This window comes from Camelus dromedarius, chromosome 34 (genome assembly GCF_036321535.1).
Source record: "Camelus dromedarius isolate mCamDro1 chromosome 34, mCamDro1.pat, whole genome shotgun sequence".
Classification (NCBI taxonomy): Eukaryota; Metazoa; Chordata; class Mammalia; order Artiodactyla; family Camelidae; genus Camelus; species Camelus dromedarius.
Genome location: NC_087469.1, coordinates 17,660,861 through 17,685,550, shown reverse-complemented (window position 1 = coordinate 17,685,550; position 24,690 = coordinate 17,660,861). Strand labels below are relative to the sequence as shown.

The window sequence follows — 24,690 nt, the reverse complement described above, 5'->3', positions numbered from 1 at the left end:
CTGCCTAAGGATCAGTCCCCAGCCCCCAGCCAGGCAGTAACACAGTCCTTGATTGCATTAACCAGGTGGCATTTCGCCAGGTCTCCAGCTTGGGGTGAAAAAGTGGTTTTCAGCAAAGAGCCTGATGTTAGTATAACCTTTCCCATCTCCCTCTTTTGCTTTACAATGAAAAGCTCTGGAACCTTCCCCAGAGACCTCTCTTCTGCACTGTCGGATCCTCGAAGTGACACTGTGGCTGGGGCCAGTGCAGGAGCCTTTTGAGGGATGTGTGCTGGGCACTTGGTCTCAGAGGAGGGAACGTCCCAGAGGAGGGGTCTCCCCAAGGACGCTGCAAGGGCCTGTCCAGCACTGCAGGAGTTAATGTGAGACCGTGTAAAGGGAAGGGGGCAAAGCTGGAGTTGACATTTAAAGGGGATGCGGGGGAGGGGGGGAGCGAGTCCCGCTGACTCCTGATTGGTTTTACATTTCATCCAAAATTTTTTTCTCTCCTCTCACGCTCCCTCTTTTAAGTTTCTCTCTCCGATCCCAGGGGAGGGGAAACGGGAATAGTGAGAGATCAGAAATAAACCTCTTATGTCAAAGCCGGGAAGGAAGTATAAATACGAAGGGCTCGGCAGCCCGCTCGGTGCTTCCCGGGGTGGGGAGGAGGCGGGGGCGGAGGACGCGCACGCGGACCAGCCGCCAGCTGCTCGCGCTCAGCTGGAGCAGCGGCAGCGCCGGCCAGAGGGGCCGCCCGGGGACCGCCGCCGCCAGGCGCCCACCGGCCACGCGCCCGGCCCCGCTCTCGCTCTCCTTCCCCCGGGGACGGCTGCCGGGCCGCCCGCACCTGCCCGCGCCGGGCCCGCTTCCTCCTTCTCCCGCGCCGCGGCCGCAGCCCCCATGCCCCGCGCCGCCCCCCGGTGGCCGCCGCTCCTGCTGCTGCTGCCGCTGCTCCTGCTGCCGCCGCCGCCGCCGCCGCTCGCCCGCGGCGCCCCGGCCCGGCCCGGCGGCGGGGGGCCGGCCTCGGCGCTGGTGGTGCCCACGCAGCTGCCGACCGGAGCGGGCGAGCTCGCGCTCCACCTGTCCGCCTTCGGCCAGGGCTTCGTGCTGCGCCTGGCGCCCGACGCCAGCTTCCTGGCGCCCGAGTTCAAGATCGAGCGCCTCGGGGGCTCCGGCGGGGCGGCCGGGGGCGAGCGGGAGCTGCGCGGCTGCTTCTTCTCCGGCACGGTGAACGGGGAGCCCGAGTCGCTGGCGGCCTTCAGCCTGTGCCGCGGGCTGAGCGGCTCCTTCCTGCTGGACGGCGAGGAGTTCACCATCCAGCCGCAGGGCGCGGGGGACTCCCTGCACCAGCCGCACCGCCTGCAGCGCTGGGGGCCCGGGCGCGCCGCCGCCGAAGCCCAGCCCCTGCCTGGAGCGCCCGAGTGGGAGGTGGAGAAGGGAGAGGGGCAGAGGCAGGAGAGTGGAGCCCACGCGCATGAGGAGGACGAGGACGAGGAGAGCAAAGAAGAGGAGGCAGAAGGCGCCAGCGAGCTGCCACCGACACTGGGCGCCACGAGTAGGACCAAGCGGTTTGTATCTGAGGCTCGCTTCGTGGAAACGCTGCTGGTGGCCGATGCGTCCATGGCTCGGTTCTACGGAGCCGACCTGCAGGTAGGACTCGCCTTGCCTGGAGGCCCCAGTCACCTCCCAGAGTCTCCAGAGTCTTCCCTTTCCAGTCCCTCTGAGAAAACCCTTCCCGTTCCTCACCCCAAAGAAGGTTCTCTCCTTTCCGAGAGAGCGCAGCAGTCAAGTCACTCTTTTCTTAACCTCTGACACCTGGGCTACCAACTGCTCCTCCCAGCCTGTCCCTCCCAGTTTAGAGCGGAGGTCCTGGGCTTCTTCCCCTCACCCCAACTACCACATCCCGAACTGAAAGTGGGTTAAAGCACCCCCCGCCCCAGACACCTGCCTCTCCCAGCGGAGATGATAAGTGAACATTTTGGAGGAACATCCACGCAACCCCCATTTCTCAGCCATCTACTGTCTCCAGACCTGAGAGGCTCCCAAGGAAAGGCAGCTGGGATGGAAAGATTCCCTGTGCCTGCAGAACTGAGGCTGCCATAAGTAAAAGACATTGTTTGCAGGGAGTTGAACCTGGAAAGGGGCTGCCCAACTTCTGTGCGCCCAGCTGGTTCTGATCAGGGGCACAGACACCTTGCCAACCTGGCGTTCAGCCCTGGCAGAACTTGGCAGTGCCAGCATCAGCACAAGAAGGGAGGGGAACAGAATTTCTGCCTGGGGGCTCAGCCCGGGAAACTGAAGCTTCAGTGGAAAAGGGAGGGAGAAGGGGGTGGGGATGTGAACTCTTCTGGTTAATGTTCCTACTGGAGCCAGAACTATCCTTGGTCCACCCCAGCTGCTCTGCCCAGACACTGCTCTCTACTGAGCTGGGGCAGGAAAACGGAGTCCAGGGGACAGCTCCTGTGGCCAGGCTGTTTCCAACTAGTTTCAAAGGTGGTGAGGACTCAGCAGGAGGTGTATGTGTCATCCTACCCCAGCACCACCTCCAAGGGCCAGGTGAAGCCAGGCCGTTCCAGGAGAGGCTGCACTTTCTCTTTCCCTGGGAAACGCAGAACCAGAGATAGACCAGGTGGAAATGAACTGACCTGCCCAGAGGTCACAGTTCCTGGAAACAGGCACCTTGGCCACTGCTGCAGCTCAGTGGATGCCTTTTTGGTGATGGCAATCTTGGCTGGGACTCTGTTCTAGGCTCAGCCCGTGCCCAGCTGCTGGGGGCACCGGGTGCTTCAGCATCACCTGTGCAGAGTAGTCTAGACGAGGTGCGGTCGGCCCTCCTGTTTCTTAGTCTGCAGTCACTGGGAAATGCATCTTAGCTGGAAGGATGGGAAGAGCTCGAGGTGAACGGTCCATGTGGCTGCTTCCCTGGCTGTTGCCGGGCTGGTTAAAGCCCAGGCGGGTTCCACCGCACACTGCCCTGATGCTCGCTTCTCCCACAGCGTGGGAGGGCAGCTTTGCGCCATTGGTGCGGTCTGCCCCATGGACTGCGGGTTTGAGCTGATTGAGTATCTGGTTCCCTGCCCATCATGTGAGCAGAAGGAGGCACCAGCCATCTTCTCTGCAACTTTTCCCCAAACAAGTCCTCCAGAGGGTGGAAGGTGGGGCTTCTCCAATCTCAGGGGAGGGTGGCCACGCCCAACTACCGGGGGCTCCACCAGAAAGGACTTTCACTGATTCACTGCAAACCCAGAGCTGACATGCTGAGCCCCTCCCACGAACGTACTCGTCTCTGACATCTACCTAAGAATCAGGAGGTAGGAAAGCCAATGCGAACACAGAAAAGCAGCAGAGAAAGGCACTGCTTTCCAGTCTTCAGAGCCAAACGTCCTCCTTGAGGTCCTTCCTAGCGTCTCACTCTCTCAGCTCACCACCCAGACACTTAAGACACCACATACTTGCCTTAAGCACGCACAAGCAGCTCCTGACGTCAGAGCCATGTGAAAGCAGGCGTGCTCGGTGCCGGGTCCAGGGCTGCCAGCCGCAAAGCAGTGGGCTGGGCTGGGTCCTGCCCCAGCCTGGCTGCACCAGACAAGTTGGCTTTCTTTTTGCAGAGCCCAGGAACACTTCCACCCTCGTGGGACTCCTGGCTGGATGACCAAGCACATGCTTGTCCCATCTGCTCCCCCTGCACAGACACAGACTCACCTCTGCACCAGCCAACCCCTGAGGGTCAGGAGAGGGAGTCAGAACAGGCATTAGGCCCCTGTGAAGGCTGAGGTCCTCTCCCGGGGGGTGGTGTAGGTGGGACAGCCCTGCCACCTCCCCCTTGGTCTTATTACGTCATTGCCTGTATCCTGCCGTCACCACACTGGGAGGGGGCAGGGGCTGAGGCACAGCTGTTTTTATGACTGCCCACTGGCCTCTCTGCTCTGATGGCTCACCAGCTTTGGTGATGCCACAGAATAGACTCGAACTTCTCAGCTCAGTCCCCTGGACTCCCTGAATGGGCCCATGAGCTCAGCCAAGACAGGAGTGGACGTCGAGTCTGGGTTTGCCCAGACCCACCTCCCAAAACAGAATCCAATTCTTTACAAGTAAGTCTGCAAGGAGTCTCCGGGAGACTTCGTTCACACAAATGGAAAGTGCTTTGGGGTGTCTCAGCAACCGGGGATGTGTGATGAGGACGAAGAAAGCCTTTCCTCCTCACCTGCGAAGCCAGGCACCTGGACTAGGTAGTTGATTCTCATCTGAGCATTGATGAGGCTGCTTCACGATGCGTCTTCTGGGAAGTTCAGCGCCGTGTGGGGAAGCCACCCTAGGTGTGTGTTCCATCTGCAGAGCGGTTCACACACATCACCTCGGTGAGGACCTGTGAGGGGGCAGAGGAAGGAAGTGCAGGTCACAGGCGACGTGGGACTCCCTCCAGGCCGCACAGCTGGAGGTCTCCTGAGCCCGAGTGCAGTGCTGGTTTGCCGGCAGCACCGGAGGGGGGGGGGTGCTGGGACTCTGCAGACCCCTGACACTCGTCCATGTTGTAGGAATAGGTCATTGAACCCGGCAGCCCAAAGAAGACGTCCAACCACAGTGGGAGGGAGGCCCAATCCTGAAAAGAAACTGCCTTCGAGGCTGAGAGAAAGAATTAGCTGCGTGCAAGGCTGGTCTCGCCGCTAAGCTAAGCGACAAGGAAGTTTTCCAGACTTCGTACACTTGAGTTCACTTAATCCCTTGACAGAAGGGGCCCTGCCTCCCACCTTCTTATCTGGTTTCAGAGTTAAGGGGCTCAGACAAAGGGGGCTTTCTGAAAGGAGAGACCACCTCGGAAGAGACCATTAACTCTGTCTGCATCCGGCCGCTGCTAACTGTTCCCTGGAGGAAACTGGAGCAGGAAAGGGGGGAGTGGGGCTGAGCAGTGCCCCACACTCGGTCTGGAAGGCTGTCCTGCCAGGGCATCAGCTGCAAGCTTCAGAACTCCGCTTAGCAGGGAGGGTCCAAGGAGCGGCACTCATTGTCCCCAGAGAAGACCAGGGGAGTCCCAAGATTCAGGCCACCAGCAGGTTGTTTCAGGGAAGGGCTAAGTCCCAGCCATTTCATCTCCCCCTTACGCTTGCCCTCTGGGGAGAACGTCTCCCACAAGCCCCAGTATGGAAGTGACCACATGGCCCAGCTCGCCCAGCACAGCCCCGGTCTAGGCCTGTTCTGGAGTAACTGTTGATAGACATTGTCAGGGCAGCCTTGCTTGCTTGCTTGCACGCCTTGGGTTTGTCTGGCTCTACTGAGGCTTTCCTTGCAGCGGCAAAGCTGGCTGGCATTCAGTGCCGCGATGAAGAGCAGAGACTTTGAACAACTACCAGTTTCTGTAACCTTGGTTTCTTCAGCAGCCTAACAGTTACACTGACGTCCTGGCATTGCCTGGAGGAGACAGGGAAACATGGAAAGTGCCCTACCCGGGCCTGGCACATGGCAGATGCTCAACAAAGCGTAGCTACGCTGGAGTTGCCTCGGGTAATGCAGTTGTCAGAGCAGGAGGACAGGGTGGTGACACGCCATCACGGCCGGCCAGTGATGCCCACGGCCTGCCCTTCAGCTCGCTCAGCCCAGACTGTGAGCTGGACTCCCTGTACTTCTGGCAAGGGTGTGCTCTGGAGAGGCGGCCCTGCTGCTGGGAGGATGAGGAGGGATGAAGGACATCTGTGCAGGACCGTCTCTCCTCTCCATCTCTCCTTTCCTCTTCCTTGGCTTCTCCCCCACCCTCCCCTCCTCCCCAGCACAGAGCCAAGCCTTCCAGAAGGGGAAGCTGCTGAGGTGGCAGGGCTTCCAGGTCACCACTCCTCCTCTCCCTGCTGCTCCCAGACACACTGCGAGGAAAGCGAGGAAAGTGCTGGGCTCACAGTGGGAAGAGCAGATGAGCAGAGCGTCAGGGAAGACGTTCTGGGCAGGAGCTGCTGGGAGCACGTCTGGCCCAGGCCCAGCCTCCCTCGGACTCCTACCAGGGCTGGCCGGGCTGTGCACGAGCTGCGGGCGAAGAATCACCTTGTTTGCATGTCAGAGAATCAGAGCGCTATGTCCCGGCCTAGCTGGTGGGCATTTTTTCTCTCCTTCAGGTCCTGGGGGCACCAATGGAGAAGGAGGCTCCCTGAAAAGTGCCCACCTTTCCCTCACAAGAACCAAGGGCAGAAGGTCCTCAGGTCATCCCAGAGCAGGGTTGTGACGACCCAACCAGGCTGGCCATGGGCTCTGATCCTCCCGACGCCGTGGCCATGGGAGGTCTTCTGCTGTGCAGGGGCCCCCTCCCTGGCAGCCAGTAGCCCGCACTGGGGTGGCGCTCAGAGCTGTACATAGACACCGGTGGTGGAGCGAGCCAGCTGACCTTCTCCTTGACCAGCCGGCTCCTGGACCTGCTCTCTCTGGGACTGGAAGTCTGGCCGGCCCTTCTGGCCCAGGAACTGGGCCAAGAAGCGGGGGCTCATGGACTCACAGCCTCCCACCTGTCCAGGCGCAGGTCCTTCCCCCAGGGAACTCCTGCCACTGCTCCTCAGAGGAGCTGCCGCGGGGATGGTGGGGCTCCAGTCCCCGGAAACTCAGTGAGACAGGAGGGGAGGGGACTTTCAGAGAAACACGGGGCCACACATCCTGGAAGCCCTCTTGCAATGGAAACTATCTCCTGAAAAAGTAGCCAGAACCACCTCCGACTGTCCTCCCATCCACTTACTGCCTCGAAGGGAAACGGCTCTCACGCTGGCTCAGCCCGACAGTCACTCCGTGTCTGGAGAAGATGCTATGAGCTCCCTGAGCTCAAAGGAGGAGCCTCCGAGAACCTCGGTGCTGGGAAGCACCCCCATGCTGTCCTTCATGACGCAGTTTGCACTGTGTGCCTTCGGTTTTCACTGGGGACGCGCCCACTGCATGGTCTCTGCTCAGTCTGAGCGGGCGGCTTGGGAACTGGGCCTTTCTTAAACCTCAGGTCTTCACTTCCGTAGGCCGCGCCTTCAGGGCCCACTGCTGAGAGGCTGGCGTCTCTGGTCGTCGCACCTTCTTTGTAAGACATCTCCCCGCTCTGAGATTGTGACGTTGGGACTCAAAGGGAAGGTGTCTTGCGAGGAGAGCTGCAGGCGGTCTTAGATGTTCCAGGGGCTGGGCCCTGGCCCTTCCTAGGGCAGGAGACCGGGAGACTCCTTGAGCCCCAGAAGCAGTGGAGACCTGGAGAAGCAGCCCCAGCAGGCTGCCACTCCTCAGCCCTCACCTCTCATTGCATAATGACGTGATTGCTTGTTTCCCTCAGGAATCCAACTCCAGGAGCCAGTGCCAAGTTTCAGCTTTGCTGATAAGATGTTTACATCAGCCTAAACATAGCCTGAGTGCTTGACGTGCTAAGTAACCTGCCAACCCATTTGTAGGGCTTACAAAATATCTGGCTCGTTGCCTGCGAGGCAGACAGACAGATCCCATTCACAAATAATGGGATTCGTCTGGAACGCCCTCACATGGCCTCAGCCCACGGAATGTCCCTCTCTAGCCTTTCACCCTCCTTTCCCCTCCTTCCACTCCCACCATCCATCGCAGGAGGTGGTGCCCTAGGGAACAGGGAGCAGGGTGGTGAGTGGCAGCTCCGCTGGCCACACTCCTGGTGGGAGGCGTGCGTGCCTCTGCCCCCTTTATCTCCTGCTCTGCAAAACCATCCAAGAAGACTCACTTCTAGAGGTCCCCGAGGCAGGAGAGGGAGCCCCAGTCTGGCCTCTCCCGAAGCCTTGGAGCAGCTGGCAGCCCAGCGATGGGACAGAGACCAAGCACTGATGTGGACTCCTTCAGCTGGGCTTGGTGGAACTGGAAGCAGTGAGAGCCTGAGCGCCTGGGTCCCCCTGGGCCCACCCAGTTCTCTCACGTCCCCAGCAGAGGGAAATAGACCCTTTGGGGCTGTCCAGGCAGAAGCCGACGGGCCAAGCATAAGTTCATGAGAAGAGCATAGACCTTGGAGACAGACGCGCCTGGGCTGGCCTCCTGGCTTTGAGAGCTGAGCGACCTTAGACGAGTCATTTACCATGTGTGAACCTCCACTTCCCCGCTCATGAAATGGGGATCACAGTCCCTGCTTCCCAGAGTTACTATGAGCAATTGACGAGATGTCATAGGTGCGTTCTGTGACTGAGATGGAGGAGCTGTGGTTAGGAGCGACAGAGCAAAGTGGTTCCCATCCTGAAGGGTAGGGGTTACCCCAACAGGCATTGGGGAAAGGCTCGTCTGGATTCTAAGAGAGACCTTCTACCAACCTCGAATGCTCAAATAACTGCTTCTGTGCAGAGAGCGGAGTGGGGACGGGGGGCTGGCAGGGAGACAGCTGGTGTCAGCGCTAAGGCTGAATAACCAGTGCAGCCCAGTAGAACTTTGTGTGATGATGGAAATAAAGATGCCGCCCGCTTGGCCCGGGACAGCAGCCACGAGCCATAGATGCTTGTGACACCCTGGAAATGTGGCCGGTGTGGCAGAGGAGCTGTGGTTTTATTTCCTTGAGTTTTAACGGGTTTAGATGTCCGTGGCCACATGTGGCTGGTCAGGATGTTAAATGCACAAGCTGTGGTGTGGAGCCAGGCGTTCTGGGCTCGCACGCTGGCTGGACACTCATTAGCTCTGGAACTGTGGACCAGCTACTGGGCCACAAATTTCTTATATGTACGATGAAGGGCAACCATGCCAGGGCCTCAGGGGTCTGTGGGTCTTCGAGGTGCTCTATACCAATGCCCTGCCCAGCCCCGCCCGCGGGCGGCTGCGTTGCTCCGGGTGATGGCGGGGCGGGCCATGGCTGAGCGACCTCCCTTTCACTCTCCACTCCCCCTGCCGGCAGAATCACATCCTGACACTGATGTCGGTGGCAGCCCGCGTCTACAAGCACCCCAGCATCAGGAACTCCATCAACCTGATGGTGGTGAAAGTGCTGATAGTGGAAGACGAGTACTGGGGCCCGATGGTGTCCGACAACGGGGGGCTCACGCTGCGGAACTTCTGCAGCTGGCAGCAGCATTTCAACCAGCCCAGCGACCGGCACCCGGAACACTTCGACACGGCCATCCTGCTCACCAGACTGGTCCGCGGGCCTCGGGAAACCGGGGAGGGAGGGAGGGGAGGAGGGAGGGAGGCTGGTGCGGGCCAGAGGGAGGGCTGTGGGCTGCCCAGATGGGGGGAACCGGCTCCCTGCTGGCCCTGGCTGGACACCAGGAGCCTGGTGTGTGGATGAGGAGGAGGAGGTCATGAGGACAAGTGTGAAGTATTTGCAAGGGAAGGAGAGGAATCTCGTGAGGGCTCTTTTCCAGAACTTTGTGACCAGCTGTCTGCTGAGCTCATAACAAGGAAATGGGCTCAAACTGCACAGTGAGAGGCGAGTTGGAACTGGAGGGGGGGTCCATTTGTAACGGTAGTTCAACCCAGAGGCGAGTACTGTGGTTTTAGCCCCACTTTTCAGCTGGGGAAACCAAGGCACTGAGCAGCCACCCAGGGGCAGCACCTGCTGTCAAGCCCTGGCCGGCCTGCTGTGGGGTCCGCCCTTCACCACTCACCAGCTCTCCTGCCTGCCCTGGCAAGCTTCTCCGAGCCCCAGGAAGCCGGAGGACATGCTGACATAGAAAGAGAAGTGGCCTTTCTGAAGAAATAGGGATTTGGCTTAAAACATTTCCTTCAACTCAGGGTGGGCAGGAGTAGGGAGAGTTTCTGTCCTGTGTCCGTCCTCACGTCTCGCTCTGTCCTCCGGGCAGAACTTCTGTGGGATGAGGGGCATGTGTGACACCCTGGGGGTGGCTGACATCGGCACCATCTGTGACCCCAGCAAGAGCTGCTCTGTGATCAAGGACGAGGGACTGCAGGCAGCCTACACTCTGGCCCACGAGCTAGGTAAGATTCACCCGCCAATGCCCACACGTGCTGGGCTGGGTCGAGGGACCTGCCCTCCCAAGTCCAGCCAGCCCAGCTTCCGGGGGCTTGGCCAGCCCCCTCCTCATTCCACAGAGCGAGGGTGCAGAGCAGCCGTGTGCTGTCTCCCGTCAGCCCTGCCCCGAGCACAAGGCCAGCATATTAACACAGTGTCCGGGGCCAGCATCAGAGGTCACTGGGGAAATGCCAAAACACAGAACGCATGCTCAGGTAGAGCCGAGAGGCTGCGCCCAAGCTAAGCAGTTGAGGATTCTGGAAGGTCATTTGTAAGTGCCATGTTAGCGAGTAAATCATCGAGGCGAATGCGAATCAGGACAGGTTGAGGCAAAAAATGAAGGGATCTCGGTGTTCCTCGTACCCTGAGGAAGCTCCCTGGGAGGGAAGGGCCCAGAGCAAGGCCTGGAACAGCCTCCGAGCGCCCTCAGGCGGGGCTCCCACGAGGAGCGGGCGGGAGGGCGCAGAGCGGCAGCGGCGGCGGCGGCCAGACCGCGGGTTCCGTCCTCCCAGGGCATGTGCTCAGCATGCCCCACGACGACTCCAACCCCTGCGTGCGGCTCTTCGGGCCCCTGGGCAAGCACCACATGATGACGCCCCTCTTCGTCCACCTGAACAAGACGCTGCCCTGGTCCCCCTGCAGCGCCATGTACCTCACGGAGCTCCTGGACAGTGGGCACGGTAGGTCCCCAGGCTCTCTCCCCGCCTCTCCCGGGCCAGCGGCTGGCAGCTGAGATCTGCCCAGCCAGCCTCCCGACACGGCCACTGGCCGAGCCCCTTCACAGAGCATCGCAGACGTTGAGGGCTGGAGAGACTCGGGATGTGTCCTTCAGCCACCCTCCGCGGCCACGGGGATCACATCCCTGCCACAAGGCATGCGCTTTCTTGGCCCAGCTTCCAGCAGCCTGAGTTCCGGGCCAGCTTAGATTATTCCCCAGAGCAGGTGGAAGTAGTCTGACAAGGTCTGTCTGGAGGAGGGGGCTTCCGGCAGAGCTCGAAAGAATGGAAGAGTGTGGTGCAGAGGACAGAAGGGGACGTTCTGACTAGCGCAACAGACCACAGGATACCAGGGAAACGGCAGGGAGGCGGGACAGGCCCTGTGAGCGCCAGGACTGGGGAGAGATGCCTGGTGAAGACGACTTGACTTGAGCAAAATGGTGAAAGCATGACTGATTCTTGATTCTTGATACAAAAGTAATTGATTATCCAAACATTAGAAGTCTGGCTTCATTCTCACGCCATGATTTTTAAGAGCCCGTTTACATCCCCATTTATACGATGAGGTAGAATAGTGCTACAGTTAGCCAGTATTCCCTAGGTAAACAATGAATGCATATAAGATGTTCTGGATAACAAAAGACACTCAATCTTTAAAAACAAAACTTGCTACTGATGGTCAAAAACTGGATGAGCTTTAGATAGATGATTGAGCATTGACAGTTCTTAGATCAAGGTCCAGGAAGCCCTGAATGTGATGTGGGAAGAGGGGACCCGCCCCTTACTCTTGTTCCTCTGCTTCCTCCAACCCTCAGGAGACTGTCTTCTGGATGCCCCCACCTCGGCCCTGACCCTCCCGACAGACCTCCCAGGCCGCAGGGCCCTCTATAACCTGGACGAGCAGTGCAGGCAGATCTTTGGGCTGGGCTTCCGCCATTGCCCCAACACCTCCCCACAGGACATCTGTGCCCAGCTCTGGTGCCACGTGTTCGGCACCGAGTTCCTCTGCCACACGAAGAACGGCAGCCTGCCCTGGGCTGACGGGACGCCCTGCGGGCCCGGGCGCCTCTGCTGGGATGGCAGCTGTCTGCCCGCCGAGGAAGTGGAGAAACCCAAGGTGAGGGCGGCCACTCGGGGGTGGGGGAGAGGGCAGGAGGGAGGGCCGCTTCCAAGGAGGAAACCACACTTGAAAGCCATGGACTGAGAGACTCCGGGGCAGGTGCAACTAAGACTTCTAAGTGAAATTGCTCATCTTTGACAAACAAAGCAAAGCATATTTATCCAAACTCGAGAGGAGCTACTCGAAGCTGTACTCAGAGCGGACGGATGACACCGGAAGTGCTCCTGGCCCTTGGGGAGCAGCTGTGGGGTTGCTTGAAGCCTGTGGAGGCTGGTGATGGGGTGAGACACCCCAACAAGAGACCAGTTGTGGAGACCCGTATGAATTCTATGATAAACAGCAGACGAGGAGTGTCCGTCAAGGACTGAGGGGAAAGTGGCCCTCTCCTGCCCGTGTCCGAGTTGAATTCACAACCAGAGGTCAGGAGAATGAGAGTAGCTATGGAGACTCCTCACTCACAGAGGAGGGAAGGAGGAATCAGAATCACCTCTGAGCAGGCAGAGAACACTTGGCCCAGGACAGAGTAAACTTGCAAGGAGAAGCAAAGGCAACGCCAGTGAGAGTTTGTAAATGATTTGCGTCTTTGCCCTGCTCTTAATACTTCCAAACTGTGAGGCTGATCACATTTCTCTTGCTGTGAGTCACTGAGCCATCTCTGAAACAGCACCCGCTGGTCCTGGCCCAGCTGTGAATCACCAGGGTGGCCTGAGCGCTCACCCTCCGGAGGGCCGTCCCTAGTGGCACATCCTTTGCACTGAGGCCCAGGAGCCCGCGCGGCCAGGTAAAGCACAAGCCCCTTCCGAGCCTAAGCCAGGACGTGACTCCCAGCCCTCCATCCCGACACTCAGCTGCTCTTCCAGGTGCCAGCCCTGTCCTGCAGCAGGTGCTTCACACGCTACTGAGGGGGGGAGGCTGGGAGGGGGCCCTGCTAATGCTCCCCAGCACCAGAGCCAAGCTCAACACAGGGAAAGGTGGACATAAAATGATCATGGGATGATGTTTATCACCTACTTTTAAGGGGAAAAGATAGATCATAAAATACTATATATATATATGACAGAATCATATCTGTGTAAAATAGAACCATGGCATCTTTATGATTAGAGAGCACAAAGGTACAAAAGGATGTTGATAAAAATCATGTCAGTGGGTTCATCTGGGTAGTGGTACTTTAAAAAAAAAATTTTTTTAACAGAGGTACTGGGGACTGAACCTAGGACCTCATGCATGCTAAGCATGCACTCTACTACTGAGCTATACTACTGAGCTATACCCACCCCACTTTTTTAAAAAAATTTCTTTGGGTAGTGGTATTTTTTAAGCTTCTCTGTATTTTTCATTTTTTATATGAGCACATATGACTTCTGTAACTTTTTAAAAAATATTTTCATGTTGAAAATTCCATGAACCCACCAAGGGCAACGCCTTGTTCTCAGGGTCAGTGGTAAAGCTGGAAGCATCTCTCTATTTCCAGGGCACCATCCTCCCACTGGAACTGGTAGCTGGTAGACTGATAGCAACACCTCCCAGCGATTATTCCTTTAGATCAGAACTTCTCAGCCTCAGCACTGGCGACATTAGGCTGCATACATCTTGGGTACGGGGGCTGTCTGGTTTGTGCTGGATGTTTAGCAGCACCCTCTCCTCTACCCATGCGAGGCCAGCAGCACACACCCTCCCCAGCTGTGACAACCACAGTGCCTCTAGACATTGCCAAGTGTCCCTGGAGGACAAAAGGCCCTGATGGAGAACCACTGCATTAGAGCCAGCCTTATTCCCATCAAAGTGTTTCATTCAACAACTACTATTGAGCACCTTGCAAAGGGCAAGGCACAGGGAGGGCAGGGGGTCAGCAGCGAGCAAGGCCAGGGCAGCCTCTGCGTCCACGAAGCTGCAAGCACGCAGGCCACGTGGTCATTGTGCAAATGATTTGGGCAGTTTACCGAACTCCGTGCACCAGTACGAGCATTAACTAGGTGAGGTCACACCAAGGCTGAGGCCTCCTCCCCTCTGCTCCAGACCCAGTGTGGCCTTGTGTGTTGCAGATTGTGGTGGACGGAGGCTGGGCCCCATGGGGACCCTGGGGAGAATGTTCAAGGACCTGCGGAGGAGGGGTGCAGTTTTCACACCGTGAGTGCAAGAACCCCGAGCCTCAGAATGGAGGGAGATACTGCCTGGGTCGGAGAACCAAGTACCAGTCATGCCGCACGGAGGAGTGCCCCCCTGACGGTAAGTGCCGGAGCAGCGGCTGCGGCCCCATAGCACAGCCCCAGAGGGGCGGGAGGTCTCCTGGGGCCGGCTTTCCCGGGATACAGGCATAAACAGGCTCTGCGAGGCACCGAGCTTGAGGGCAGCCCGTAGCGACCCAAGACAGCTCACCCTGTGCTGGGAGAGCCTGGCAAAGTCAAGGAGAGAAACCACCCTGTCTTCCCAGATGCAGAGATGGGGGATGTCTGTCCCAACCAGACTTGTTCTGTTGGGGTGGGGGAGGGCTTTGCAGAGGGGCTGGCCTAGGATAAAACTCCTCCTGGAAGCATCTGAGCCCTGTCTGTATGGAGAATGGAAGCGTTTTCCAAAGCAAGTGTCAGAGCCAAACCTCCAATGTCTTTCCAGCCAACATTCAGCCCACGGCGGAGGTAAGATTTCTGAATCTGATTCTAGTGTGCATTCTTTCTGAGAAGAGTTGCCCACCTTCCCCTGGAGCTGTGGCAGCTGCCTGACAGAACCTTCCTGTGAAGAAGCCCCCCCTCCCCGGGCACATTCCACCCCAGTGCCTGCTGGAAAGCACAGGCATTAACTCGGAGGCAGAGACCCGAAGGGAGGGGATCAGTGGCGGTCTCCCCACCACCCCTTCCACCTCCAGGAAGTGCTGGCAGGCAGCAACTGACAAGCAGCGCTTTCAGAGACTCACCCAAGCGCAGAGGCGCTGGCGCTGGGATGGTGCTAATGAGGGAATCTGGAGGCTCTGCAGTTTTGCAAGACAAAGAGGATCAGTAATGGCACGAGGCTCTAGAAACTTCGCGCTGAAATTGGGAGAGTCTGCCTGACATATGAGAGAAGTATTCATCGGGGGGCGGGGAGCGAGAGAATGAGAGAGAGAGAGAGAGAAAGGGGACGGGATGAATATAAAGTACGAGGCAGACACGGACAGTCAGCCATCTCGATCAATAAGTGTGTTTTTAGTGCCTATTGTGGGGCTAGAACTGTAACGGGTATTATAATGACATAAATAGCGTGTTCTTTGTTCTCAGGAACACGTGGATCTTGTTAGAGACCCAAACCCCTTTCACAAAGCAATTAAAGCTCAACCTGTGAGGCACAGACCCCAGACTTACAGGGCATCCAGAGCCAGGAGAAGCCTGGACTCGTCAGAAGCTTCTCGGGGAGTCGGGGCTGAGCAGGGGCTAGAGGACTGAGATGGTGCCGATTTGAGGGGAGGTTTGAGGGGCACTGATTCTCCCAGAGTCGGGCTGAGTGTAGCAGCATTTCCAGGCCAGCCAAAGGTGCGTGAAGGCTAAAATAGCATCTGGAGGCTCTCTACGCCCGCTGTCCCCTCAGGTCCCCTGGGAAGCTCTTCCACGCAGGCCCAGACCCCTCAGATGTCCTACCTCAGAATATCAGGGGGAGGCTGTGGCCGTCTGTGATCTGAAGTCTCCACAGGTCAGGCAGATGTACAGCTGGGGTGAAGAAACTCAGTAGTGAGTGCAGGTTGAACTTCAGGACCATGAAAAAGAAAAACCCAGGTCTTACTTCAGACGGATTGTTCTGGAGGCTGGGCACTAAGTCTTACATGAAACCACAAGGCCTGGGCCTGTGAGAGGGGGACTGGGGTGGTGAGAGTGGGATGGAGACATTTAAGATCACAGGTTGTCCTGATGGAGGGTAGGGCTTAGCCCCGGGTTAGAAAGAGTGATGCAGATGCTCCAATGTTCCATGATACTGGGGTGTCGGTCCCAGACTGGAATGCGGTAGTGTCACCAAATGAAGATCAAGCCAGCCCATGGAGGACCCATGTGGAGGTGGGCCTGGCTGAGCTGGAGGCAGCTACAGTACTACAAGTGGCGTCCCTGCAGACACCCAGAATTACAGCAAGTGGACCAGAACCAGATGTGTAGACCCGGCAGCTTTTGGACACACATCCACGTCACCAAGGATGTCACAACAGAGCACAATTCGAAGCCTACTGAGTTGTCCCCTGTCCCTGCCTGAGTTCATTCGTCTGTGAAGCAGAATGAAGCTCCTCCCATACAGGAAGGCTCTTTTCCCCAGAAGCCCAGCTGAGGCTGGCTGCTCCTCTCCTTGCCCCATGAGTAAGGGCCACACTAGGTGGGGCGAGGTCAGTGTTTAGGGAAGTTGGGCCCAGATGACACTGGACCTGTGTCCTGGGGCTGGGTCAAGTCCAGGAGGAAGAAAAGTGCCCGGGACCCCGGCCCTTCTCTAGGGGGTCCTCCCGGCTTCAGCTCGGCGTGTTAACTCCATGCCTTCTCATGCTCTTTGTTAGGGAAGAGCTTCAGGGAACAGCAGTGTGAGAAGTACAACGCCTACAATTACACGGACATGGATGGGAACCTCCTGCAGTGGGTCCCCAAGTATGCGGGGGTGTCCCCCCAAGACCGCTGCAAGCTGTTCTGCCGGGCCCGGGGTCGGAGTGAGTTCAAAGTGTTCGAGGCCAAGGTGAGGTTCCCACTGGAACCCAGGTCCACAGGTGGGGAGGAAGGCCACCTGGCAGGAGCCCACAGGAGGGCTGCGTCGGTATCACCACACCCTCCCTGACCTCCCTCTCCCCTTCCCTTGCTGCAGGTGATCGACGGCACCCTGTGTGGGCCAGAGACCCTGGCCATCTGTGTCCGTGGCCAGTGTGTCAAGGCTGGCTGTGACCATGTACTGGGCTCGCCTAGGAAGCTGGACAGATGTGGGGTGTGCGGGGGCGAAGGCAACTCGTGCAGGAAGGTCTCCGGTTTCTTCAACCCCTCCAGGTGGGTCTCCCCAGGAGATCTGTCCCCAGCTGCAACAGCAGACTGGGCTCTGGAGTCATGGGGGCCTAAGTTGAATTGTAGCTGCTACTCCAGACCCGTGGAGTACTGAGCTTCAGTTTCTTTATAAAACACCAGCATCCTCTCCATCTCAGAGACATCGTAAGGAGTCACGAGATGGGCAGAACACTTGGCTCAGGGTCTGGCCCACAGAGAGGGCGGCTCACAGGGCGGCCAGAGGCCACATGGGCAGGGATGTATCATCTCTGAGTCAATCAGCAATGGGGCTGCACTGAGTCTCCAAGATCTTTGCCAGAAAGCAGCAACTCCAGGCCTGTTTTGGGAAGGACCTTTCACCCCACACCAGGGGAGTCCTGTCCTTCCTGCAGGTGACTCTTAGGGAAGAGGGGGAGGCAGGGGGACCCTGGCAGCCTCAGGGCTTCATGAATCTGAGCACTCCAGATGCCTTTCCACACCTTAAAGCCACACGTTCATAAAGCCCCTGGTATTTATTTACAGGTTTTCACTTCTGTGGCCTTGGTTGATTCCTAAAAACAGTCTATCAAGGCCAAGACCCTTATCCCCCATTTACAGATGAAGAAACTAAGGCATAAAGACGTCATGTAACTCCTCTCAGGTCACAGCGATAGGTGATGTCAGCCAGAAGAGAACCTAGGTTTCTCCACTCCTGGGCTACTTTCCCCGCCCCTGCACACCACCCCCCCAGAAAGAGCGACTCCACTGGAGAGGGAGACCCCCCCAGAGAGGGAGGGCAGGGCTGCGTCAGGTCAGGCGGCCGCACTGCACTCCTTGCTGCCTCCCTCACCCGCGTCCGGCTCAGAGAACAGCATCAGTCCACAGGAGACAACTCGGGAGTCTTTTCAAATTTAAACTCAACAGACACAGAAGAAAGCAGCATGGGGTGTGGGAGAGTCAGACACTGGGGCTCTTAGGCACGAGACACATGGGCCCCGGGGTGCTCTCACAGCTGCCCCAGACCAAGCGGCTGGCCCCAGCTGGGCGTGAGGCGGGAACAGCAGACAGCCAGTTACGGGCTTCCTCAGTCCTCTTCGCTTTCTTCCCAGCCTGTGAAACCCAAATGCTTTTACCCCAGGAGAGAAGAAGAACTAAGGTTTCTCCATCCAACATAAAGCCCTGGGCCTACAGCAAAGCTGAAACACTGTCCCCACCAGCACCCCAGCACCCCAAACACCCCAGCTCACGGGGCTTGGCACACCCAAGGCCGCCGTGTCGCCCAGATCCCTGCTGAGAGCCACGTTAGCCAAACACCAGGGACTGATCAACTCTAAGAGCTGGAGCGAGGCGCCCATCTGGTCAGATTCTGGAAAGGGCGGGTGGGGCAGATTTTTCCACATGGATTTCAGCTCTGGGATGAACGTGGCCAAGCGGAGTTTACATCAGTACCAGGAGCTGCATGTGTCCGCAGTCTTGTTTGGGCCAAGAGCCCAGGTTTGGCAGCAAGGACGCAGCCTTCACACCCCTCCAGGCTGCCTTCTCCTCTGAGCTATTGTCAAGATCCAGACTCCAAACATTTTACACAGAGCTGCCAGGCAAAACAAAAACCCTTGAAAATCCCAGCATGTAAAGCATTCCTGTTGGCCTCAGCCGCTAATTTATTTGGAGCTCTGGGGAGGCTGCTTCCTTATCTGCTCGTGGTTCTGGTCTGCCCACCCCAGTCACTGCGGGCTAACTTCCTGAGCACGGGGCTGGGGAGCTGCCGGTCCTAAGGGTGTCTTTCTGTTCCTCTCATAGATATGGCTACAATGACATCGTCACCATCCCCGCTGGTGCCACAAACATTGACGTGAAACAGTGGAGCCGCCCAGGGGTCCAGAACGACGGCAACTACCTGGCCTTGAAGACTGCCGACGGGCAGTACCTGCTCAACGGGAACCTGGCCATCTCCGCCATCGAACAGGACATCTTGGTGAAGGGGACCATCCTCAAGTACAGCGGTTCCATTGCCACCCTGGAGCGGCTACAGAGCTTCCAGCCCCTGCCCGAGCCTCTGACCGTACAGCTCCTGACAGTCCCCGGGGAGGTCTTTCCCCCCAGAGTCAAATACACCTTCTACGTCCCAAACGACGTGAACTTCAGCATCCAGAGCGGCAAGGAGAGGACAACCACCAATGTCATCCAGCCCCTGCTCAACGTGCAGTGGGTGCTGGGAGACTGGTCTGAGTGCTCCAGCAGCTGCGGAGCTGGCTGGCAGCGGCGGACCGTGGAGTGCCTGGACCCCAGCGGCCAGGCCTCTGCCACCTGCGACGAGGCTCTGAAGCCTGAGGATGCCAAGCCCTGCGGGAGCCAGCCGTGCTCCCCGTGACCCAGCGGGCGGGCCAGGCTTGTGCTCATGCACTCAGGGTGTGGGGTGCAGACCAGGGCCGTGCTACAGTGACCCCACCTCTGGAGGTGGCATGGCCTACCCAGGCCCCTCACTGCCACAGCCCCTCTGGTTGGGCTGGAGGGGAGAGGAGACAGACAACAGACGCTCAAGTCTACTATCTCGTGGATTGGACCTTGCTTGGGTTCAAATAGAGGGCAGAGGTTAAAAGGTAAAGAGTACACTTACGACCCAAACCAGAGGCGTGGTCAGCCTGTCTGCAAAGGACCAGCAAAGTTAAATGAAAACATTTTTTTCTACTTGGTTCCCCCAATAAATAATCTACCTCAGAGGGGAAAAAATTAGGTAAAGGAGAGCTGTGGGGTGGGGGTGGACCGTGAGTGTCCTCAGAAATGACCGGGACCCTCTTCATTATTAAACCCATCGCCTGGGGGGCCGCGAGCTGCAGGGCTGTGGAGAGCCGTGTTCTCGGGCTCCCACCTGCAGGGGTGGACCCATTTCAAGTATTTATGCAAATGTGTCTCTAAACTAAAGTGTGATCTTGTGCCAATGTAGTCATCTGATCTGGCTCAGTATTTCTTTGGAAAGGGCAGGGGACCCAGGGCCAAGGACAGAGGCTACAAACAGGTCAGCCCACCCTGAGCACACACAGGGAAGCTGGCACCTTGCCTGCGCCTCGGAGGCCTTCCCCCCGGTTCTGCTGAATCCAGCTCAGTCAGGCAATTCTCCTCTGCAAAATCTAAACCAGCGGTTCTCAAACTTTAGTGGGCAGTAGGGTCATCCAGAGGGCTGCCTGAAACACAGATGGCTGGGCCCCACCCCAAGAGTTTCAGATTCAGTGGATCAGGGGCCCGAGAACCCGTATTTCTAACAAGTTCCTAGGTGACACGGAAGCTGCTGGTTTGCAGACCACACTTTGAGAACCTCTGCTCTGGTGGAAACTTCTAACTTAAGGGTAACAGTGGTCCTGCGATGCCTCCGGGTTCCTTTTTCCTTCCACTCTGCATGTGTCCCCATCCTCACTTTACATACCGACCAGCCGGAGACACAAGATTCTCTTAGCATCTGAGGAATGCTGCACCTGTTTCTACGTAACATCATCCCAGTGACCTCAGCCCCTTGTCTCCGCGCCAGACTTCACCCCCATCTCACAGCTCCTTTGACCCAAGCAAACTGCAACTGTCCCAGTCAGCCCTTTGACACAGAATGGCCTTCCCCAGCAGCCACCTGAAACCTCCCCGAGCCACCAAAACCCTGTCTTCCCTCCGAATCACCTCAGCTCTTCCAAGCTCAGAGGAAGCCCCCGGCCCGTCCTCCATATGGTCTGGTGTAGAGGGAGCTTAGTCCTTGGTCCTGGTGGGTTAGAAGGAACAGATAACATCAGGAAATGACATTCTAGTGAAAAGAGGAAAGTATCTAAATTTGCATCTTCGCTTTTCCCATCAACTTTGACCGCCCCACCCCCCTCCCTCCGCTTAGCTTTCCCTCAAGACCCCTTCAAGCAGAAAGTGGCCTGGACAGACAGGATGCTACATGGAGCCCTTGTGTGATACAGAGAGGTGCCCGCTGGGAGGACTTGGGCCGCTGGGGCACGAGCAGGGCAAACGGGCTTCCAGCCCTTCCCGTTCCCTCGGCTGGCGCGCAGTCTGCACAGTGGCCTGCTTTTCCCAGCCGGTTCGTCAGCAGCCGGGAGGCCAGGCTTACCGAAGCCTAAACAAGCACGCACACAGGCATGTCCTACACCAGACTCTTCCCTGCTGTGCGCCAGTTTTGTCGAGACTGATCGGTGTGTGTTTCTGCAACTCTTCGTCTCCTTCCTTTTCTTGTTCTCCCCCAAATAATCAAGGCCAAGTGTGCCCCCAGCAGTTGCTCACACCAGTCCAGCTGTGCCACCCCCACTGCCCGCATCTTCACCAGGCACACAGTCTGCCCTGGAGTTCAGCTGGCAGCAGAGCTGCTGATGTGCAAAGCAGAAAGGAATCCGGCTTGGCTCTTCCTTGCTGTGTGGGCCCGGCGAGGCTCACAGAATACATGCTTGTTTGTGTCTGGAAATCCAACAGCTGCAGCTCGGGGACGCAGAAAACAGATCCGTAGAGAGAGATCATGCTGTCATTTCCCCTGGCCAAGCACGACCACCCCTCCAGCCCAGAGAAGGGAAGGCTGCAGTTCCTCTGCTGGGAGTCCGCATCTTCGAGCTCGGGTTCCCAACAGAAATTGCACTGGTGCCTCCTCGTGGAGGTCCCCAGGGCCCTGGCTCGGCAGGTAACTTGGTAATTCATCTGCGTCCTCCGAGCTCCAGCCAGAAATATTTCAAAGGTGGTACATTAGCATCAAAGTTCATTTCCAGCCTTCCATCCTTAAGATAAGCGAGTCCCTGTCTGGGGTTTATTCTCTGCCCTTCATTTCCCTGTAGCTGACTGGAGGACTTGCTAACTGACTAAAGTATGCCACGTTACTGTTCCCTGACCCCCTCTAGCCAACCACCCCTCTCTCCTGGGCACGTGTCCCCTGGGGGATGGGGCGGTCCTCCCACCAGCCCGGCCTCTTGCTCTCTGATGATGCCCACCAGGCTTTAGGCCCTCGGTGTTTGGGCGTTGTAACCAAGCAGGCCTCTTCCTCCGGGCCGTTCCTCCTTGCCCGCATCCAAACATGCAGTTCTTCTTGCTTTCCTCTGGTGGATCCCTCTTCATTTCCTCCAAACCTTCTCCCACCCTCCCACCACCACCAAGGGATTAAAAAAAAAAAAAAAAGACAGGTACAATAGGAAGGGTCCTAAGAGTATGTTGGCTTTGCTTTGTCTTGATATATGCAACACGTGGTCCAGGCAAATGGAGAGAACGGCCTCGTCACGACTGCCTTCGCGGGTCTGGGAGCCGCAAGTGGTGCCGGGTGCCAGGCCTTCACACACGGCCCAAGACCTTCAGTGCCCAAGTCCCCCTGGTCGCTGGGAAAGAGGCTGCAGAGCACACAGCAACCTCTGCCCCACCAGCTGTGCCTCTCGGGCCTCCAAGCGCCCCTCCCCCGGGGGGAAGCGGGGGTCTCCCTGTGGCTGCTGGGGAATTGGGAGTGGTCCGTCTCTCAGGGTGGACAGAAATGCGGAATTTACCAGAGCGGATCAGACGTAGTGCTATCGTTGGATTTCCAGATTACTCCGGCCACAGCCTCATCACTTCCTTTTGCCTCTAGGGTGAGTGGAACTTAATTACTGAATACACGGCCACAGTCAAACACAGGACAGGGTGAGCGCGGGGAAGGCTGCGCAGGCAGCACTGAGGCAAGGCTGAACCACCGTCCTGACGCCTGTCCTCCTCCACCCCGGCTCTGCGCTGGGCGTTGTAACCAAGAGAGACGTCTACCCCCGCAGCATCCCCCACCCCTGATTCCACCGTCCTTCAGACCCTTGCCACCCCACGGCCCTGAGTGGGCATTGCCCCTGGGTCCTAGGGTGACGGCAGGGGAGGGGGAGATGCCACAGCACCCCTGCCCTGGAGGAAGGTAACCAGGGGTTCGCTGGCCCGTGGTGGCCCTCGGCTGCAGGACAGTATGTCTTTCTGAGAGAGGTCTCTCCTAGCACAGCACATTTCCCCGTGGTCCTTCAAGAAAGCTGCCCACAGGACATGACAGAGAAAGAAGGCACCAACCTAAGCCAACGTTCTTGCTGGTTCAATCCAGGGAAGCACTAGAGACGCAGTGTGGTCAGATCGACCACACATATGAAAAAACTGAACAGAACAAAATAACACGCGAGGGGAGCTAGAGGTTGGAGCCCTGAGCGAGCAGGGCGGTTGGGTGTGACGCTGCTGCTGCCCTGCCTCACGGGCCCTACATCGGTCCCTCCAGGCACCTGTCTGCTTTCTAGGTTAACACTTCCCAACAGCGCGGCCAGACTTAGCCAAACAGGTGTGCCCCATTCCAGCCAGGTTCCTGCTTCTTCAGAGAGGGAACCTTCTCTCATATTCCGCTGGGGAGGGAGCGGGCCTTCTCTGCGTAAAACTGAGTATCAGCCAGTCCACACCCCCAAAACTAGACTCTGCTCAAGTGTTGGGAAGAAAAAGATGAAACCCAGTGTACCAGCAGATCCTGAGCTGTGACGCCAGTGCTGGAGGAACACAGGAGCCTCCAAACCCACCTGTCTCTTTTAGGACATACTTTCCCTCAGGCCTTGGGCTCAGCAACGAGAGACAGGAAAGTTCTGGCTAGTCATCCATCCCCACGAGCTGCCCAGCCTACCCCTGGCAGATACACAACAGCCCCAGGAAAGGAGGGCGCGGCAGAGTCTTCCCCAGTCCTCACCGTTCCTCATTCCAAACATCTTGTAAGTCCCAGGGGCACTGGAAGAGCTTGTCCTCAGCCAAACACAACTTCCTGTTTCTAAGAAAGGGAAGAAAAAAATAGTTGAAAGGGTTTTTGGACACAGGAGACTTTGAGTTTCTGTAAACGCAAATGAATCAGACACATGTGGAATAAATTCCTCCGGAAGTAAGAAAAGAGGCTGTGAGTTCCTCTTGCTGGACCAGAACGTGGGAAAAGGTTAGCTGAGACGGGAGGTGCATCAGAGGCTGAAAGGACAGAGGAAAGCGGTGTGAATGTTGGATCAGAGAGAGGGTCTCGGCGATGACGAGGGTCAGTGCAGACCTCCCAAGGCCACATCCCAAACTTGCTCATTACTCAGAACTTCTCCACCTCTGAGGTCATAGATTTAAACATCCTGCTCCCCAGCCACAAGTTCTCATCCTTCCAGACCTCTCACTGCTCCCCTTGCACTTATTCTAGGGAACTTCAGGTCCTTGACTGCCCGCACATACGTATGTCCCCCTTTCTCTGTCCTCTGTCTGTCTTTCTTCTCTCCTCGTGCTGCTTAGAGTCTGCGTTCCAGCATGAACTTGCCAACTCGATCTTGCCAACATTCCCAACTTCCCTGCCCCACCTGGTGCCCCACAGCGAGCCCACCCAGCCCCCACCGCCCTCTGCCTCAGGCTCATCACCACTATGCTGACAACCAGGCCCCGGCTCCGAGCCCACGGGAGCCACTGTGAAGTCAGCACTTCCAGTGGAAACTCTGACCAGCAGCCTGAGCAGGCTTCCCTAGTCAGCTCTATGGCTGCTGCTCTGCAAAATCGTCCTCCGCTTTCTCCGCTCTCCTCTCAAACTCATGATCCTACCACGAGAGGAAGACCTTGCCTCCTCCTCCTCCAAAGCAGAGCCCAACACTGCCTCTCCCGGGACAGAAGGAGAGAGGGGACACCGTCTCACTGCTGGCTGGTCCAGTTACAGACACAAATCCAGAGGAACACCAGATTCTGATTCTACCTTATTTTAGATTCAAGAGGCAGAATTCAACCGCTGTCAAGCCCATAGGAGAGTGGAGATTCAGATGATGATTTCTCGACCTTTAATCTCCCAGGTCCCCCAGGGCACAGCACATAGGCTTGGGGCATCCAGGACCCCCCGTGGCTCAGCTTCCTGCCCCGTCATCCTCAGCTACCCAGAGTAATGCCTTTCCTTGGGCTTGCTCCCTGCCATGATTTCTCAGCCTTTCCACTGTGTCTGCTTTCACTGCTGGGTGGAGCTGGACCCTCAGATCTCGGGGTTGAGGGAGGGAAGGTGGAGAAGTCTGCATGGGGACAGAACCA

At 57.6% G+C, this 24,690-nt stretch overlaps 1 protein-coding gene and 1 long non-coding RNA gene across 4 annotated transcripts in view; one reads left to right on the top strand and one right to left on the bottom strand.

The window, feature by feature from the left end:
• Positions 1-879: 879 nt before the first annotated feature.
• Positions 880-19,594, top strand: ADAMTS8 (ADAM metallopeptidase with thrombospondin type 1 motif 8). The gene is made up of 9 exons (XM_031443311.2): positions 880-1,629; positions 8,813-9,052; positions 9,717-9,852; positions 10,399-10,566; positions 11,418-11,719; positions 13,768-13,951; positions 16,224-16,396; positions 16,523-16,698; positions 18,469-19,594. The coding sequence occupies exons 1-9, from the start codon at positions 880-882 to the stop codon at positions 19,037-19,039; spliced, it is 2,700 nt and encodes an 899-aa protein (XP_031299171.2). The 3' UTR covers positions 19,040-19,594.
• LOC116150162 (uncharacterized) overlaps positions 16,767-24,690 on the bottom strand; it is a 58,796-nt gene continuing 50,872 nt past the window's right edge. For 2 of the 3 annotated variants that reach the window (XR_010378982.1, XR_010378984.1), the window contains 2 exons: positions 23,351-23,428; positions 19,630-20,410 (listed from right to left, as the gene is read on the bottom strand). This is a non-coding gene — a long non-coding RNA (uncharacterized LOC116150162). Of the gene's footprint in view, positions 18,260-19,629; positions 20,411-23,350; positions 23,429-24,690 lie in introns of those variants that run through there. The other variant, XR_010378983.1, reaches the window with a different exon arrangement.